This window comes from Temnothorax americanus, unplaced genomic scaffold (assembly GCF_048541705.1).
Source record: "Temnothorax americanus isolate GAGA-0224 unplaced genomic scaffold, ASM4854170v1 Scaffold18, whole genome shotgun sequence".
NCBI lineage: Eukaryota > Metazoa > Arthropoda > Insecta > Hymenoptera > Formicidae > Temnothorax > Temnothorax americanus.
The window spans coordinates 1,540,506-1,560,214 of record NW_027509318.1 but is presented as its reverse complement, the minus strand read 5'-3'; the positions used below and the strand labels follow the sequence as shown (position 1 = coordinate 1,560,214).

The 19,709-nt window shown below is 45.7% G+C and overlaps 2 protein-coding genes across 7 annotated transcripts in view; one reads left to right on the top strand and one right to left on the bottom strand.

Moving 5' to 3' along the window:
• The window catches only part of LOC143896102 (uncharacterized), an 86,440-nt gene extending 77,392 nt beyond the window's left edge, over positions 1 to 9,048 (bottom strand). Inside the window, exon 1 of the mRNA XM_077403666.1 lies at positions 9,044 to 9,048. The gene's annotated coding sequence lies outside the window, so the exon portion shown is untranslated. The remainder of the gene's footprint in view (positions 1 to 9,043) is intronic.
• LOC143896092 (uncharacterized) overlaps positions 1 to 19,709 on the top strand; it is a 94,848-nt gene that overhangs the window by 73,854 nt on the left and 1,285 nt on the right. For 3 of the 6 annotated variants that reach the window (XM_077403645.1, XM_077403646.1, XM_077403644.1), the window contains 14 exons: positions 11,321 to 12,756; positions 13,013 to 13,784; positions 14,453 to 14,626; positions 14,934 to 15,104; positions 15,271 to 15,582; positions 15,767 to 16,088; positions 16,205 to 16,451; positions 16,748 to 16,931; positions 17,070 to 17,286; positions 17,424 to 17,615; positions 17,865 to 18,115; positions 18,249 to 18,787; positions 19,144 to 19,272; positions 19,527 to 19,704. In XM_077403645.1, the coding sequence (XP_077259771.1) occupies positions 11,783 to 12,756; positions 13,013 to 13,784; positions 14,453 to 14,626; positions 14,934 to 15,104; positions 15,271 to 15,582; positions 15,767 to 16,088; positions 16,205 to 16,451; positions 16,748 to 16,931; positions 17,070 to 17,286; positions 17,424 to 17,615; positions 17,865 to 18,115; positions 18,249 to 18,787; positions 19,144 to 19,272; positions 19,527 to 19,698 (4,656 nt within the window). In that variant the 5' untranslated portion in view covers positions 11,321 to 11,782 and the 3' untranslated portion in view covers positions 19,699 to 19,704. The remainder of the gene's footprint in view (positions 1 to 11,320; positions 12,757 to 13,012; positions 13,785 to 14,452; positions 14,627 to 14,933; positions 15,105 to 15,270; positions 15,583 to 15,766; positions 16,089 to 16,204; positions 16,452 to 16,747; positions 16,932 to 17,069; positions 17,287 to 17,423; positions 17,616 to 17,864; positions 18,116 to 18,248; positions 18,788 to 19,143; positions 19,273 to 19,526; positions 19,705 to 19,709) is intronic. The other 3 variants (XM_077403648.1, XM_077403647.1, XM_077403649.1) reach the window with 3 other exon arrangements.

Below are 19,709 nucleotides of genomic sequence, written 5' to 3'. Positions count from 1 at the left end.
TTGCTCGGCCGCGCGGGGAGGGCAATGGAGAAAGTGAGAAAGAGAGAAAAGACATCACGTCGAGAGGGATCCGTAACGGATTACGAACTGCATTCGACGGGATCGGAAGTTACGATCGTATACCGGCGCGCGGCGGCGGTTCGACAATCCTTTCCCCGAACTTAGCAATCCGCTTAACTTCGACTGCAGAATTCGGCTGCGAAACTTATCGCGGATCGAACCGGCGCGGCGCGATACGAAATCGCGTCCATATATATATACGTACATATAATCTGTACGAATTGTAACACACGGCCGATCTCCGTTCCCGATACCCGCGCGGGATACGCGCAGATATCTGCTAAATGTGGATTTCATGACTTCGCGCGTGCAGCATTCGGCTTTCTCTCGATTTACGTTATCGATATGTCGTAACAAACACGCTTTCGTCGCCGTACATACAAAATCGGGACGGAAAACATGCAACTTCTTGCCGTGACCAGCGCGCGAGATGCGTTTTCTTTTCCTTTCTTTTCCTTCTCGCGCGTCTGTAAGCATAAAAGATCTGAAATCCGACGGAGCCGGTGCTCCGGTTTCGCGCCCCGGTATAAATATATCTGCAAGCGAGTTTCTGTGCCGCACGCGTCGTTAGAATTTCATTAGGAACATGTGCACGCGCGGTCGCCGCTCCTCGCCGCCCCGCGGTTACATATTCTTCATTTCCGGCCCTGGGCGCGTTTCCTGCGCTCGCGGCGCGGCAGATAGCGCGTGCACGCCGCCGTTCCACATATATTTCCGGCATTCGTTCCCCGGGCTTTCCAGCCCGGAACGGGGGGCTGGGGGCTTGGAACACCCGCGAGGAATATCGCGCGCGTTCCTATCGCGGTGTGTGTCCGCGCGAGCACGGCGAACTTTGGCCGTGGTGATCACCAGGGGGGCTGTTCGCGACAGTCGCGACAGTCGCGACGTGACTTACAAACGACGCACGTACCGATAAATAAATTACTTCGAGCCGAACGGGAGAAGAAGAAGAAGAAGAAGAAGGGGGAGTGATCATCGTTTTCTCGCGGTCATCGTTCCCTCTTCTGAGCGGCGCGACGCTCTTTCGCGACGCTGATACGACACGATATCGCTGCAGAAATTTCAAGTTTCCCCTCTTTTTTTCTTTCGCGACGACGAAATAAAGGGCTGAGTACACAACGATCGCGAGCGCGAGAATTTTAGACCGGCGAGACCACGTAGCGCGCGGGGGGACGAGATGATTCATAGTGCCTACGGCTGCACCCCCGGTGCGAGTTACCTAACTCAAATTTACGGGGCAAAGGGGGCTCCCGGGCAAATCGAACAAGACAAACAAAATAGCGGAGCGCTGAAACGCGATAACTCGATCCGCGAAAAGTTTTCGCCAAACTCTCTCTCTCCTTTTCGTAGGGGGTTGAAAAGGGAGGCGCGTCCCGCGCGGAATACTCGAGTCAGATGTTCGCCTCGACGACGAAGACGACGGGAGCACAGCGAGCGGGCACAATCGGAACGGCTTTTCGAGGAGCTATTTTTATCGCATCCTCTCTTCGTAAACTCCGCTCTCTCGCGCGGGCGGCATATGTGTTATCTCTCCCGCGTGTCCGACACGTTTCGGAGCTCTATCCGCGCCCGGCACGTCCGCTCGAAGTGCTCGCGCAACCAGCGCCGGCGGATCTTCGGGACGGTAAAACGCGGGAGTGCCGAGTGCGAAGTGAATTTGTTGTATAACGCAGTCCTTGTTCGGGAACCGAGCGTCGCGCAAGGCGAGGGATAGACGCGCGTATCGTGCAACCGGGTAGCTCGAATAATCGGAGAGGAAGTGGAAAGTTCGTCCACAAAAGGAGACAGACTCTTGACGCTGCTGCTTCGTTCGAGTCAATCGCATTATCCTCGTGAAAGAGTCTTCTTCAAACACGGTACGTTTGTGGGTATATAAGTATTTTTAGATCTCAAGACTTTTCTCTTTTTAAACCTTCATACATGAATATTCGATTAAAAAATTACAGAAGCTCGTTGACTGTCATTAATATGTGATTGACGCCTGACATTTCGATGGTCACCGATGACCGACGTTGTCGATATTTTTTAAAACGCTTTCAAAAAATAAATGCCATTTAATACAACATTTTGAATCACTTAAATAGCTAGGTAACAAGGTGAAATAAAAAGCGGGTGACTGCCCAGGATATAATCTTATTTAATCATATTATATAATATTTTGTCACATACACTGTTAAATATTAAAAGATGAAATTTAAACCAATACCTTTTACCTTGAGATAGAAAACGTGTTTGTTATTTTTAACGCGTGTGTCGAAATTTATTATTTTAACCCCATTGTTTTAGTTAAATTAACAATATTGAGTAGAAACAGTAGCGACTTATATGAATAATTAAAAATTACTCAAATTGAGTATAATCTAACACTATGAATTTGACAGTGTATACTTACGATAATGAAAATTAATACTACTGTGACGTACATAATAAGACATATAAAACTTGCCGGACAGGCGATGTAAACGTATGAATTTATGGAAGCTGAGCTATCGGATCCGAAGGAAAGAGATTTTTTGGCCGCGTCTCTCTCTTTCTCTCTTATTACCACGGCAAGCCCGAGCGCGGTTTTGAGATATTCGTTTGTTGCCCTTTGTGAAGTACTCAAAGGGTATTTTTCGCGTTTAAACGCGGGATTTGCACGGGAATAATAGAGGCCACTATGCCCGCGAGACTTCTCGAATAATTTAATTTGCGCTCCTTCTTGCGGCATTGCAGAGAGGAACTTTTCCGGTATATGGCGGCTTGTTAGAATCGTCCTGGCCATTTCACGTTGCGCTTTTAATCTTCTCCGTCGAGGTAGATAGACGCTATTGCGTGTTCTATCGGCTCACTTCGTTCCCACTGACATTATGCTAATTAGGTTAAAAGCTTTCGACGAAGGGGGAGAGAGAGACAGCACGATCGTGACACACACAACGCTCTTCGTTTAATCGGGCCGGCTAAGAGCGACAAACGACAAACGAAGAGCTTGAATATTCATACGGAAGTCATCGTCCGTTCATATTTCCAAGTATCGCAAATTTTTCAGGACGCACTTTTTCGTTGCCGTTCATTGCCGTCGAGTTCTTGTCCGATTCGCGCACGCGAATGTGAAAAGATAAGGGACTTGGGTTTAACAAATCGGAGTGTTTTTAGTAGATTAAAAACACTCGCGAGTTCTAATTAAAGTGGAGCCTTACGCGCAATTCCAATTAGGTGGAAACGGGATTCGCCGCTGTGCGAAATTCGCAAGAGAGAGAGAGAGAGAGAGAGAGAGAGAGAGAGAGAGAGAGAGAGAGAGAGAGAGCAAATACCTTACCGCTTTGAGCAAATACCGCGCGTTCCCACCCAAATGCGATTCACGCTTTTTCACCGCCCGCTCGGAGGATTCATCAAGAGCTGGCCTCGCGGCCAACTTTCGGCGAAGAAATTTTCGGTTTCTCCGTAGGATCTTCGTCATTATTTATACAGCGATGCCGACATCTCCCGCTTTAAGCCGACGTACCACGCTCCTCGCGATTCGCGTTATCGCGGAGTTTTACATAGTTTTACGCAAGCTCGCCCTTTATCATTGTAATTTTCGATCGAGACATAGAATGCGAGCGGAAGAATTTTTATTCCCGGCGATAAGCGCGACGGCGAAAAGCGCACGAGTTTATCGCGGTCAATCAAATGCATCATGCGCGCGATACCGAGCTGCATGTTTGCAATATCGCGGGGGCACTTCAGATTCGCACTCAGATATATAGTTGAGACTGTTGAGAGGTGTGTCGGGGCGGTTTTTGTCTCGAACTCAAGTCGAAAAATTGTACCGCTCGTCCAGACTGAGAAACAATATAGAACTTCATGACTTGCATTTAAGCTGCATCTACAAACGCGTGTTCGTTAAGTAATAATTGACGTTGATTTATTAGTTGATTTATATTACGTTAATGAAATTTAAACCAGTTCCTTGAGTTAAATAATATTTTGTTACTATTATTTTTTACTATTATTTAACTTTATTATTTTTGTTAAATTAACGACATATTGAGTAGGAGCAGCGGCGACAATACGAATGATTAAATATGACTCAAATTGAGTATGATTTGATACTACGAATGTAACAGTGTAAAAGCGCGTAAAAAACATTCAAAAACTCAAATTAAAATTAATCTCTGAGAATTAGAATTAGATTAATCGGGAGGAGGGTGGGGCTGATAAGGGTCACATTGTTGATAAATGCTGTTGCCACAGATGTAACGTAACGCGGATTTTCGGCAATCCCGACGCGTGCAATGCGAACGAATTCGCGAGGAGGGGGGAGGTGAGGGAGAGGGGGAGAGAGAGAGAGAGAGAGGGAAAGGAGGCGATAAGCGACCCGTTAATTTCGTATAACTTATCCGCGCCTCCGAACGCAGTTATATACGCGAAAGCGACCATTGAATGCCACCGGAAACCGGTTTAAACGCCGCCGCTCGGGGACGTGCACGCGCTCGGGTGTGTGTGCATTGCAAAATTTATGCACGCGCCGCATGTGTCGACGCGCCGCGTACAAAGGCGGCCGGAATTAATTGCCGTGATTAGACGACGCGTGTATACATACAGAACGCGGATCGCAATCGGGACGGAAACTGGGAAATGACACAATAGCCCGGGAGGCATGGATCTCTAATCTTCTTTCGGAAGCGATCCGCGCGTCGTATACACGTCGGGAGAGGTCTGCAACGCGAGAGCTAAAATGGAAATTATATGTCACCCGTATTATATTGCAGGCTTGTTCAAAGACCGTTCCATTTGAATATGTTAGAGCGAGAAACATAGAACGACGTCCCGTTTGTAAGAAGCAATTTCCATCCGTAAGACTTTTGTGTTTTTATGTTATATAATATTTAATAATGATGTAATAATTCCATGTTATATGAGACGAGAACGGTTACCGTTACTGAAAGGAAATAATTGTACGTGTTGCGCAATGAAAAAAAAAATTATAGCGGGGAATTGATATCGCTTTGCACGGTGAGCTTAATAATCGCGATAAATGTATAATATATTCGATATAGGGGAACCCCCCTCTCATATTGGATCGTAATCCGTTTCGCAGTAATACGCCATAATACGCAGCAATACCGCGTCTTTAACGATTTCATTTGGCTATTTATACACTCGAATGTAAAGGCGACCTGTCGTTTCGCGTTCTCCGTAAGTGTGTAAAATCCGTGCTCGCGCGCGATACGCGGGTATATACTACACATATACGTGTCCGCGCTAAATAAGGAGCGAACTGACGCTTTCGTTCCGTTTAGTCCGCGGTCTCGCATTCGCGTTTCGCGAAGCGCGAGAGATAAGTCCCGAGTCTACAATAAGTGTTTCAAACCCTAAGCCCTTAAGAAATTGACCACGCACAGTCAATTATTCTTCTCAAATTCAACTGCGATTGAACAATTTCTTAAGGCTTAGGGCTCGAAACACCTATATTGTAGATCGAGATTAATGAAGAGGAAAGAATCATCGATCCTCACGGAGGACATACGCGTCGTGCACGTGCGAGCTCGGACTTGTCGGATATACACCCGAATATTTATTTTAAAATTTAGTCAGGAATTTATTTTCTCACGTATCTCACACACGTCGAAGTGTCGCCGCCGCGCGTGCTATTGTCTCCGCTGGCACGATGCTGACGTGGTAAGATGCGGCACACGGAACCTGCGACGCCTGCAGTCTCGGCGTCTGCGTTTTCGCACTAATTGGAATGCAATTGCGAGGGGATCGGTCTGGCGGGCACGTAACTCTGACGTGAACGGATTAAACGACGGTCAGCTCTATTTTGCGGGCAAGTTTGGGCGCGGCTTTACGCCAACGGAAAGTTAATCCGAGCCGCCCCCGCGGACAGAGAGAGAGAGAGAGAGAGAGAGAGAGAGAGAGAGAATCGGCCCCATTTACCCGAACTCGATTTCGGATTACGTCCTTGAGCGGAAGAGCCCCGATGACGCAACGGGAGATCCGCTGCACACTTTGTCAAAACCCACGCGTATACATTAAGTCGAGAACGCGTTAATCTTCGTCGCCAAAGAAGAAATCTGACTGGAGACCGATAAAAAATATTTTTTATCGGCAAAGAGAATTTTAAATAGAAACATATATTTTTAACTTGGTAAAAGTTCTCGAAGCGAACGACTTTAAATGTACATACAGAGGACTCTACCATGCGATATTTGAAGCACCTTTCGGGAAGGCGGTTACGAAAGTTTTTGCCATATCGCTGACATCGCAAAGGATATTTATTTAAAAGTTAGAATTACAAACTTGTCTGCCGGGCTCGGAAATAAACGCGCCGTATTAATCTTCGCGCATGACAACGTTTTTAAGTTATATCCGCGGGATTCTCTCGCTACGAAACACATTCGTACAAAGGAGACGGCTCGCCCATTTTACGACTCGAAATACGAGACCGGAGAGAGCCCGTCTCTTTCTCTCTCTTTTCACGCAGGAAGAAGTTCTTCCTGTGTCTTTAAACGAGACTTCTGGCATGCATGGGTGCGTAGGTGCTAAACCAGCACGCGTGCAACCCGATGCATAATGCATTCGCGTGCAACGAGTGCAACGGAGCAACGCCGTGTGAATCAAAAGTCCCAAATCAAAAGAGAGGGATGAATAGGAGACGCTGCTTGTTTGCGAGGGTTGTTTCTTCATACCGAGCCTCGTAGATTTTTTTTTTTTTTTTAAAGCTCAGCACGAAACTTTGACGGATTATTAAGGATTATAAAATACTTTTACTTTTCTTGTTTGAGATTATTTTCGCTCCAATTCGTTAATTAATCGTTGTACGGCGTACAGCAGGAATTGATCTGTTGATTTCTAATCAGAATCGATTTTGCGAATATTTCAGAAACGTGACTGAGAAACATGGAAACGGCGAATCGCGAATCTGATTTAGTTCGTTTCTAATATAAATTATTTAAGCGCCGCGGAATTTTAATTCGACATTAAATCAATGAGATATTTAAGACGGAACAATTAGAAACAACGAGAAAGATAGCAAATCAAATCTAATCAAATTGTTGGGGAGAAAATGAATTTCGGAGTAATCGGAGAATACACGGGAAATGTGTGTGGCAGTTCTATAGAATCTTGTGTTTTCCCGTAGAATTAAAATATTTTGATACGCGATATTTTTTATCTTTTTAATTATTATTTCATCGGGGAGTATTTCTTCGATCTGAGCCCTTAAGCACGGCGGATAATTATTCAACGAGTATCGCTTGACCGACCTGCCGGTGTTCCGGCCGTGGTCTCTCTCGGATTAACTCTAAATCCAGCTTAGCGCGAGCTTTCTTTGATTATATCCCATCCCCCCTTGCAATCCCACGCCGCCCTGCTCCTTCGCCCAACGCGAATCCGAAGTCTAGACGAACTTTTGTGTAATATCAGAGCGGTCGCCCTTGTACATTCAGACAAACGACGAGATCATTCCACCTTGAGAAAATCACACGCTTTTATCTCCGTTTTCTGCTGCCATCGCGCGATGAGAAACGAGGGGAACGCGTCTCGGCAGCCGCTCGCTGTCTAACCGGCGGAACCAAAATTGCGCCACTATTTTCCGGCGTAAGCCGTCGTAACTTTCGCCGAGACATTCGCAGGTTTTCCTTCTTCCGGAAGGGGGAAATAATGATCGAGGATCGATCGGAAATATACACGGATCTTTCCGAACACGCGAAGAAAATAGACCTGCGTGCCATGCATATTTCTTGTAACGGCAAACGCAACAGAGGAACGAGAAACAAATCTGCGAATACAATTTTCTCATCATTGAATGTAAAAGATCTTAATTGCGACGTAAGAATTAAAAAAAAAAAAAAATGAGCTTGTGGTCCCGCGTGAGGAGAAAAAGTATTATTCCTCCAGACTCTCCCGTTCGTCCGTACCTTCGCGAAATGAATCGCGCTACCGTTTATCGATGACGGCGTACTTCTTTTTTGCATGTAAATGGATCCAGCGTCTATATTCGTTGATTGAATCCAGTTTCGCGGCCTCTGCCGAGGATAAATTTCGCGTTCGCGCCGAGGTCGGCACCGCGCGGGGTTCATCGGGAGGCGGGGAACGGAAATCGATCGGTTAGGGGTGCAAGACACAGACAAGGGAGAAAGCGTAACGTGAGAAAGGAAACATCGGGCGCTGTCCCCTTTCTCCCCCCCTCCCTCGTTCGCTTACAACCATGATATTTGCAACCCCTTCTGTCTGTCGCACATGCGGAAAGGATCGAATAAAATTATTCAAATCGTCTTGCGCCGTTTCAATTCTTTTGAACCGAACGAAATGCGTAATAGACGTAATGGACATTCCCATAAAAAAAAAAGACAATTAAAGTAGGCAGTGCTCTATTTTTCGGTTATCAATATATCGATTTCTGTCAAAAACAATTTTTCGACAGAATCGTATTTTATCGTGGCAATCAATTTGTTTTTTAATAGAGAGACACGGTCAAATTTAATACATTCAATTGTACGAGAACACATCGTGTTTCTAAAATAATTGCTCCGTGTGTAAATCACGCCGGAGGCGTGAATATTTTTCTTGAATATCTCCGGTCGCGTCCCGTAATTTGCCATCAATGTCGCAGATTGAAATATTATTAATTATCCCTATTAAACAGTCCAGTAGAAAATGAATGGTTTCAATTTCGATACGCGCTTCCGTCCCGAGAGGAGTTTAATTGACCGAGCGCGGTGGGGCTCTCTCTCTCTCTCTCTCTCTCTCTCTCTCTCTCTCTCTCTCTCTCTCTCTCTCTCTTTCTCTCTCTCTCTCTCTCTCTTTCTCTCTCTCTCTCTCTCACTCTCTCTCACTCTCTCTCACTCTCTCTCTTCGTGTGAAACAGGTTCTCGCCTCGTCTCGTTTCTCGTCCACGGTTCGCGTATCATTCGGCCATAATGATCGTCGGATAGGGAGGCGAAGGGAAAAGAGAACGAGGGAGAGAGAGACCTAACCGAGGGGGTTGTCAACGGCCGGTTCTGGGTGCATCGGGGCGACAATGCGACGCGACGCGACGCGACGCGCCGTGCGCACGTTGACGGTGTCATCTTTATGGCGTTGTGTGCCTCCGTATATCTAATAATAAACGGGTCGGCGGCCATTGTCGGAATATAGGTCGAGCCTTCTGGCATTTACCGTGTCGTTTACGAAACGTCAGTTCCGTACGTGTTCCTGGGTGTACGCGAGCGTGCATTTACCTTACCGCGAGTCTTCAAGTCTCTCGGTTGCTTACATCAAGTTCGCTGCACGCGAAGAATGAATGGACCGCGAAGCGCGACACAGTTATCAACTTCGCGCTCCAAGACTTCGGTCTTATCGCCAGAGAAATAAATCAAGACACACCGACAGGGAATGCTCCGAACCCGGGTAGCGGTTTGTAACGCGCCGCGATCTTTCCCTTTTTTTTTTATGTTCCAGACACCGCCGCGACTCTCTTCTCAAAAAGTCGCGGAACTTATTCGCTTCGGTCCGCACGAAGTTTCCAAACAAGAGGGCCGTTTATCTCCATTAATTTCAAGCGGATTCTACCTTTAGCAGAATTTTAATTTGAGTCTTGGCTACGAGAAGACTGTAACTAAGCAGTTGTCCAATTAAGAAAATAAAGGGATGTATGAGGGGAGGGGGAAGCTGCCGATATTGCCTTTCGGCCGGCGGATAAACGCCGCGCGAACTTTATCGCGCCAGTTTTCGGGCACGAGTGCACGAGTTAGATTTGCGGTCCTTCGTCCCTGCGTACGCGGGGTCGACGTGCCGAGCGATCTTTCGTTACATCCACACGCGCGCTCACACGTTACGTGTACGTGTATTGGTCGACGTGACAGTCGAATTTGTGGCTTTCGGGGAAACCGTTTTCGCGTTTTCCCGCGCAACACATTTTCCCACGTTGCAAAAGAGAGAGAGAGAGAGGGATCGGTGATAGCGATAGTCAGAAATGCTCGTGTGGCAATTTCGTCGCGCGTAACGCAATTATACGCGAACGGTGCCGGGCGTGTAATCGAATCGATTTACGATATGCCGCGAGAACGTATTTATAATTTATTGAAGCAAGAGAAAAAGGGAGAGAGAGAGAGAGAGAGAAAAAGAGAGAGGTGCGCTTTCTTGCAGAACGCACATCTGATAATGGAAATGGGTGTCAGCGAGAGCGAATTAAACAGGTATATTAAGCTATTTAAGCCAAATTATCAGAACACAAAAAATTTTGTATGGAATTAATTTGCTAATTGTTGCTTTTAAAAGTAATTTTTTTGCTCCAGCTATTAAAGTTACGAAGGGCTAGACAGCTTAAGATTTAGCTATCCAGCCCTTCGTAACTTTTGAATAGCTGGAGCAAAAAATTAGTTTTAAAAGCAAAAAATTGCAAATAATTAGCAAATTAATTCCATATAAAATTTTTTATGTTTTGATAATTTGGCTTAGATAGCTTAATATATCTGAATTAAACCGTTTTATCAGACTTTTCGCGACATCGCGGCCTGAAATAAGAGTCTTCAGAGCGAACTCCTGTCTATCAGTAAAAATCATTAAACTCGTAAAACTCACGGGTTTTTTATCCCTCGGCGCGATAATAAACCCATCCGCCGGAACGCGATGGGCGAGGTCGTCGAACCTTCCGCCGTGTTAGGATTATTAATTATCGCATTAATGGACAGCTCGCTAATCTATCTTGCTAAACGGAAGACCGTCTTAACTTAAGTTTATATCGTTTTACCTCCGGGCGAGATCGCGCCAAGTTGGGACGGCGAGGAAACGATTAAAGTCTCTCTCGGAAAGGAGGGCCATCCAGCCGTCTAGCGGCATCCAGAAGAGAGGCGCCCGGCCCAAAGATTAACACTGAGCGAATCAATTAGACGGTTAGTTGGACCGGCTAATTGCGACGAGGATCGAGGAAGACGGGGAGGGGGGAATCTTTTAAAAGTTTTTGGGAGATAACGATAAATCCAAATTGCTCGCGTAAACGCGAGCTATGTGTTTATGGGGAGTAAAAGTTCCCCGAATTTACTTTACGGACTGCTATATTGCTTACGTCTATCGCGCTGTAAACGCGATATTTTGCCGCAACTGCGCAATTTGCATCCGAATAAGTTCGGCCTTGCGTGTTTTATCGCTGTATAAATTTAGATCTTCCGTTCCGTTTGAAGGCGATTTTATCGTGCGCAGTCAGTCCACGGCGAGAAATTAATTTTACGTTCGTCATGTTCTACATTTTATAAGCACTCGCGTAACGCCGGAGAGGGACAAGAGGGAAAAAAAGTGTTCTTTTTTTTTGTTCCAGATAGCATGCAAGGACGCGAGGCGCATTGTTCGGCGGTTACAAGGCGATGAGAAGGCTGAATGGAGGCAGAGGAAGCCTCAGAGCCCCCTGGGGCTCCCGCCGATGTTCCGTTGACAGAGCAACGCAACCGGGTCAATCTTGTCGCTGCACTTAAGCCGATCTGAAGCTGCCACCCATTCTCGACCATTTACACCAGACCTGCATTTAGTCGCGGAGTGCTCCGAGGAGAGACAGAGGAGAGAACCAGCTCGTCCGATCAGATATCCCGTTCAGATACGTCCGGGCGACTTGAGAGGCACACGGATTGAAACCGATATAGTGAAACCCATGCCAAAGATCTACTTACGCCAATCGATTTACGCTAGGGAACCCCGATAAGCTTGATCGCGCGAGATCCCGTGTGAAGGAGGGATTCGGATTCATCTCGGACAGGCCCAGGAAAAGAGATATCGGGACATCGAGATGGCGGCGCCAGTGATCGAGAAGAAGCGTTTCTTCTGCCGAGAATGGGCCTTCACGAAGCTGTCGCACTGCCTAGAGCAGCGGCCGCAGTCCAAGACTTGCGGGGCTTTGATCGTGGGCGGTCCAGGAAGCGGGAAGACGGCGCTCTGCGCCGAGCTGGCGTGGCCGTCGAACGGTGCGTCCGCGAGGCATCAGCGGTCCCTGAATCGCCGCTTGCTGGCCCGACACTTCTGCCAAGCCAGAAGCGAGGCCTCCCTGTCGCCCGCTCAATTCGTGCGTTCTCTGGTGGCCCAGTTGCTCCAGGCGAGCTCGGACGGCGTTCATCATCGAGCGTCGTCCGCGCCGATCTCGCCGCCGACGTCCGCGACCGTCGCGGCCGCGACTACGGTCACCACGACGATGCTCACGGCAACAACGACGGCGACGATAACGACGACGACAGCGCCGATACCTACGACGCCGACGGCCCCGACGGCGCCGACGATCGTCGCGACCGCGCCGCCTCTCACGTCCAGGGAGGCCGTCGCGGAGGCCTACGCCGAGAAGCTGCGAACCGATCCGGATATCCAGGCTGCGTTACAGCCGGACGTCCTCGACCGGGATCCGGACGACGCCCTGAAGAAGGCCCTGCTGTTCCCGCTGTTGGAGGTCGAGCCGCCGAAGAACTGTCTCTTCCTGCTGGTGGACTCGATCGACGAGGGCCAGACACTGAATCCACCGCAGACCGGCACCAGGGACTCCCGGAGAGAGAACGACAACGTCAGTCGTACAATAGCTGAATTGCTAGCTAATCACCACCATCTGTTCCCACAGTGGCTCTTGTTAGTCTGCACCGCTCGACGGCAGAGTAAGACCATCTCGCGCATGTTCACCGGCTTTCGCAAGATTTCGCTGGACGACCTGAGAAAGTCCCAGGTCGTTAGAGACGTTCAGCAGTATATTCTCGCGCGGCTAGATCAGGAAGAGGCTCTCAGGTAACGACAGGATTGTCGCATATCGCCTTACTTAGCTTCATCAATTATTTGTAATCTCGAATGGATTTATTTTCGAGAAAACAATTGATAGTCAATTCTTTTACTGGGAGAAAATGCATCTCAATGAATGAATATATTAAACTTGGGTACTTAACGGTACACAAAAGTTTGCGTCAGTTTATTGATAACAGTCAAAACTTACTCGTGAGTAATCGTTGGTTTCGATGAATAATACTTGTATAAACTACTTTTACAGGCAGCACATCTCGCGCGACACCGCCGAGATGCTGAACCAGCTGCACATAAAGAGCAACGGCTGCTTTCTGTACCTGGAGAAAGTTCTCGACGGCGTGGCGGAGAACTTTATTGTTCTACGCGAGGTGCGGGAGATCCCGGGAACGCTGAACGGCCTATACCTCTGGCTCTGCCAGCGACTCTTTAGCAGGAAGCAATTCAGCAAGGTGCAGCCGCTGCTCAACGTTATACTCGCCGCCAAATTGCCCATCACTCAGGAGATCCTGTACGAGAGCGTGAAGACGGCCTGCGTCGGCATCACAGTCGAGGACTTTAATCGCCGGCTCCACTTGCTGCGCCGGGTGATATCGGTCTCGCGTGCCGGCGCATTGATGCTCTTTCACCACAGCTTCGCCGAATGGCTCCTCGACGTGAAGCACTGCACCCAGAAGTATCTCTGCTCGGCCACCGAGGGCCACGCCATGCTGGCGGCCTACTACACTCTACGCGGCCCCGAGCTCAATCCCGACGAGATCTGCGTACTGGGGCAACACCTGCAACGCGCGATAACGAGCATTCCGGTTAGCACCACGCTGGACGTCCACACTCTTCAAGTGCTCTGGATGATCGGTAGTAATGCGCGCATCGAGGGCTGTTATCTGGATAGCTCCGAGTGTATTCTTTGGCCCAGGCAGGACGTTAAGCTGCTGAGACTGCTGATCGACGCGGGCGCTCGGCCCTCCGAGAAAACGGTCGACGATGACGCTAGCAAAGATGCTATTTCTTCTAGTCAGGTAACATTTCTTTTATTAAAAGAGGAATCCGTAAATACGAGAAGAACACGCGACTGCTAATCGACAAAAGAGATATGTATTCGAGATATCCAGCGCACGTTTAATATTTTATTCAAGACAAACAAGCGGTTGAAGTTTATTATCGTGTATACAAATTTATTTTTAAAAATCTCTCAGGAAACTGTGATAAATATAACAGTAATATCTAATCTGTTTATCTACGAATTTATTTTTAAAAATCTCGCAGGAAACCGTGTGATAAATATGTATAATAGTAATATCTAAAATCTGTTTATCTACGAATTTATTTTTAAAAATGTCGTGATAAATATATATAATAATGAACTCTTAAAAATATATAATAATATCTCATCTTTAGTTTTGATAGAAACATAGCGGTTTCAGGAGACCATGATAAAATATAATAATATCTAATCTAGTTTTTCGGGGTCAGTATACACTTTTTTTACGATAAGAGAGAACAATGCGACTCATAGAAACTTTCAAGTGACGTTAAGTCGCATATGTCGTCAATATGATTCGTAATACATTCGACAACGCTATATCGTAGTTTACTGATTGTCGTGGAGAATATTTGTAATAGAAATTTTGTTATCGCGCGGAAATTGTAGTGAAGGAAGGTTTAATTTCGCGTTTCCTACACAAAGGTTTCGCAAGATGTAAGCCCCATTGACGAATCTCCGAGTGAACCATTAACAGAGCTCCTCGGTGAAAGCGGAGATATCAATCAAACAGACTCTTACGGACGAACGGTGTTACACACTTTAGCTGCCGATGGCAATGCATCTCTGTTGGAATTGGCGCTCGCAGCCTGTCCTCAGGTACACGAACTACGTTCTCAAACTAATACAACTTTTAATTGATTAATTAAAAAAGAGTCACGATAGTATCGTTATATAGATTACTGTGTAAGTAGAGCCAAGCATGCTAAAATTATCATTACTTGTAAATCTGACTTCCATTGTTTATTTTTTAGAAAAAAAAAGGTTTTTTTAGGTGTAGTTGTCTGTTTCAAAAAATAAAACATCAAAATTGTTTACATGTTTTTTTTTTTTACTTTTTTGTTTCAACGACAGTTTGTGGAAACAATTGAAATATATAGCTTGATGAATTTCTGAATTTACGTAGGCAAAGTTAGAAGCGGTCGACCGGAACGGACAGACGCCACTGAACTTGGCCGCCAGGCACGGTTACGCGGATGTGGTGCGCGTTCTCCTAGCTGCCGGTGCGAGGGCGGATCATGCGGACTGTGACGGCTGGACCGCCCTCAGGGCCGCTGCCTGGGGAGGGCATACTCAGGTATAATTAGATTAAGTGGCGAGTTTCTAAGAACGTATGCAAGTCTCGTTAACTCTGCGTTATACATAATATGTAAGAGATAGTCTTATTTGAGTAAGATCATTAAATTGCAGGTCTCGCGAGTCGTAAATGAAACAGGTGTTTCTCACGAGTTCTGCTGTTTCAGGTGGTCGAGCAACTTCTGAAGCACGGGGCTATGGTAGATTGCGCGGATTGGGATCAACGAACTGCGTTAAGAGCCGCGGCATGGGGCGGCCACGAGGATATCGTTAAGGCTCTCCTAAAGCACGGCGCGGACGTCAACAGGACGGACGACGAAGGTAGAACAGCTTTAATCGCCGCGGCTTATATGGGTCACAGCGAGATCGTGGAACATCTTTTGGACTTCGGTGCCGAGATCGATCACGCGGACAGCGACGGTAGAACTGCGCTCAGCGTCGCCGCGCTTTGCGTTCCTGCTAATCACGGATACGCGAAGGTTCGTCCGGCATATGATTATCAGTTAGACGAATCTTGTATTAAACTGTTATAAATCGTTGCACTATCGTCAGCATCTGAAAATTCTTGAATTAATTAGTAATTAATAATTTACCGATACAATTCTGTCCTATAAATATGGCGAAAGTGATTTTAATTAAAATTATGTTGATTGTCCTTCGCAGGTAGTCACGATACTTTTAGAGCGAGGTGCCACGGTTGATCACGAAGACAAAGACGGCATGACTCCGCTGTTGGTCGCTGCATTCGAAGGTCATCGCGACGTTTGCGACTTGCTTTTGGAATTCGACGCGGATATGGATCATTGCGACGTCACCGGGAGAACGCCTTTGTGGGCGGCCGCGAGCATGGGACACGGATCGGTCGTCAAGCTCTTGCTGTACTGGGGCTGTTGCGTCGACACTATAGACAACGAAGGCAGGACCGTTCTCAGCGTGGCCGCTGCCCAGGGCGGCACGGACGTCGTGAAGCAATTGCTCGCGAGAGGTACATTGTACAATTAGTTTAAGTGGCGCAAGCATATTGTGCCTGATCTCTCTTTCTTCCTCGCTTTTTCTTTCTCTCTACTACAAGTGTATAAAGATATATAATTTCCACGCAAGGCCTAGACGAGCAGCATAGAGATAATTCTGGCTGGACCCCACTACACTATGCGGCGTTCGAGGGTCACATCGACGTTTGCGAGGCGTTACTGGAGGCTGGCGCGAAGATTGACGAGACAGACAATGATGGAAAGAGCGCTATTATGCTCGCGGCGCAAGAGGGGCACACGTCGTTGGTAGAGAGATTGCTGAAACAACACAACGCGCCTATAGATCAGCATGCTCACGACGGTAAAACCGCTTTAAGGTACTGTGCTGATGATAATCAATGATTCTATTATACACTTTATTATTTTTAAACTAATGTAATTTAGAACTAATCGACAAAGAGCTACGATTATCTTTTAGACCGTAATCTAAATAATCATGAAACACAAGTTATCATTTATGCATTTAATTTTTTTGAGGGAAAAAATGGCTTTTTTAAGATATATTTAATTGTTTATCGTACTCTTTAATAATAATTAATAAATTCAATCATTCTAAACAAATAGGATTGTAAATAAAATTATCGACATTTTTTAAATGAATTATCTCTCGTAGGCTCGCGGCTCTAGAAGGACATTACGACACCGTGAAGATATTGCTATCGCATAATGCTGATGTTAACGCGAAGGATGCCGATGGAAGGAGCACTCTCTATATACTTGCGTTAGAAAACAGATTAGCTATGGCAAGGTTTTTGCTGGAACACGCGAACGCGGACATAGAGAGTAGAGATTCAGAAGTAAGTAATCGTTAATCGTGTCAAAAGAAGATGCTCAATAATTATTTATTATTTTAATATCTAAAATGACTTGTGTGTGTGTGCACTTTACATGTGATACGCCTGGAAATTAACAATTACTACATTGGTGTTCTATAGGGCAGAACATCGTTGCACGTAAGCGCCTGGCAAGGACACGTGGAGATGGTAGCGTTATTGCTAACCGAGGGTGCAGCCAGCGTAAATGCTTGTGACAATGAAAATAGAACGCCGCTTCATTCCGCCGCTTGGCAAGGACACGCAGCGATCGTCAGGCTGCTCCTAGAACACGGTGCCACTCCCGATCACACTTGTAACCAGGGTGCCACGGCTCTAGGTACGTTAATTATGAATAATCTCTAAAGTTGTATAATAAGATGTACATGAACAATATAAAGAACTTTTTTTTATAACTTGGTTATAGTTCTTATTAACCTGATGGCATGTTAGCTGATAGTAGAATGTAATTTACAGGTATAGCCGCTCAAGAAGGGCACGAGCATTGTGTTCGGGCGCTTTTGAACCACGGAGCCGATCCCAATCACTCCGATCACTGTGGACGTAATGCCATTAAAGTAGCCGCTAAAAGTGGCCACGACACAGTTGTCAGGCTGTTAGAAGAGCATACTGCGAATCAACGCAGCTTGAGGCCCGGCATCAATGGAGGTCAATTGCCACATTTTCTGTTAATTTACAGTCAAATTTGAACACTTTAAGAACATTCAGGAAGAAGATACAGAAATATCGTTCTTATCACTCCTCTTTTGTAGGAGATAACAAAATTCAAATTTTGAAATTATTTTGTAATATAAAAAGTGTCTGTGACTTGAAAGGAAATATTTTACAATTGTTATTTACCGAAAATTTTCTTTTGACATATCGAAAATTGAAACAATAATGTTATATAATTTCCAGGTGGTAGCAGTAGTGCTACTTCCGTTACATCCAATTCGACGGCTGAGACTAAACCTTCGTCGGCGATTCTGAATCCTCTATCGACGCAATACAGCCCAGCGGAATCGCCAGACTCGACGAAACGACGCAGCTGCGTTTCTCTAGGCAACAATTCGAGCAACAGCAAATCCAGCAGCAATTTAACCGGTAGCACTAAGAGCGATCAAGGAAAGTTTAATCAAAACTTGATGGTTAACTGTCAGGTAATCAAGGTAACACGGCAACCTCCACGGCACTCGCTTGGTTGATGAAATTAAAGCGACTTCGTGGCTATATTGTGATTAATTATTTAACTCTGATAAAACTTACAAATTATTTAACTTCTTCTAATTTTTATAATTTCAGGCACCATTATCTTTCACGCAACAACTACAGCAATGCTCAAGGGGGGCAAAGAGTCGACCACTCAGCAAATTATTGTCACCTTTGAAAAGTGAACCGCAGAGCCCGATATACGCCTCACCTCCGCACTCTCCGTTAAGCGACAGCCTTATTCCGTACTCACCTACAAACACGAGTCCACCTAGTGCTCAAACAGCGGTTAACGTGATACAGAGTCAGCTGGGCGTATCGTTGCTGGCAGCGAATCCAAATATGCCGTACAAAGCGCAGATAGGAGGATACAATCATACGCCGGTCATCTACGAGCCTATCAACATCAAAACTGAGATTATCGATAGGAATAACATTAGCAAGCCGTTCGAATTAACAAACGAAATGTTAGGCTTGAACATTGGGAAGGATAAGGAGAACGGGCATGAGGAGAAACGAAATTCGGCCGACACGCATTTTACGCGAGACACTCATATGAGAATAATATTGGGAAATAGCGGCGCTGGCGTTGGTAGAAGCGTCAAGCACGTATCGGATCATACACCTGGAAGGTAAGCAGTTGATAAAAGAAATAAATCATATGCACAAGTTATAAGCACTATACTAACATTCTAATTTATGTTTATCACAGCGTACAATTAACATTTTCTCATTGTGAAATGTTTTTTTTGATCATCCACGAGACACGACGTCAGACTACATTTTTAGAGACCGCAAATTACTTACGGCATTTACACGTTCACAAAACTTGTCAGCGAGCGTTAGTTAGATATCATGCACATTTGTCTTATGTTTCGCACACGTATACATCATCCACGAAAAATCATACGTACATAATTCCATCCTTTCAATCGCAACTTTATAAAGTATATTTATTATTTTAATTTTTTTCAATGCAATTCTTTAGACTTTGCAGAAATCACAATGGTCGTATAAGGAAGACACACCGCTTCATGAGCGATAGGCTTTCCTTCCTTTTTCAACCCTCCCGAGCGAAAAAAGATAGAATATGTAGTCAAGGAGGACATACGACAATGTTAGACATATTTGTCATGCTATGTATCAATTGGTTATTAACATCGTTTACTTAAAATCGCCAATCAAAGCACAGACATGTATTAACGATATTTTTCTTTTTTTTCTAAAATCTTGTGTGTGATGCATTATTACTTTTCTTTTTGACTTACATTTAACTTTTCATGTCAGCTCTTCGACGAAAATAAAATAATATACATATATGTTATTCGTGTAAGCACATTTTGTCTAAAGTATTATTATATTTCATTTCAGTGCAAGCAATGTGAAACCAAAGCGTAATGGCTTGGTGTCCAACCCAGCCATGAGATTAGTAGCGGGCGTTAGAAACGGAATTGAGAATGCGACAAATAGAAATAAGCCTATTACAACGCGTGTAAATGGATTCCAATGGAAGGCGGAAGCGCGCAAGGAAACACCTTTGTAGGGGCAGGTATC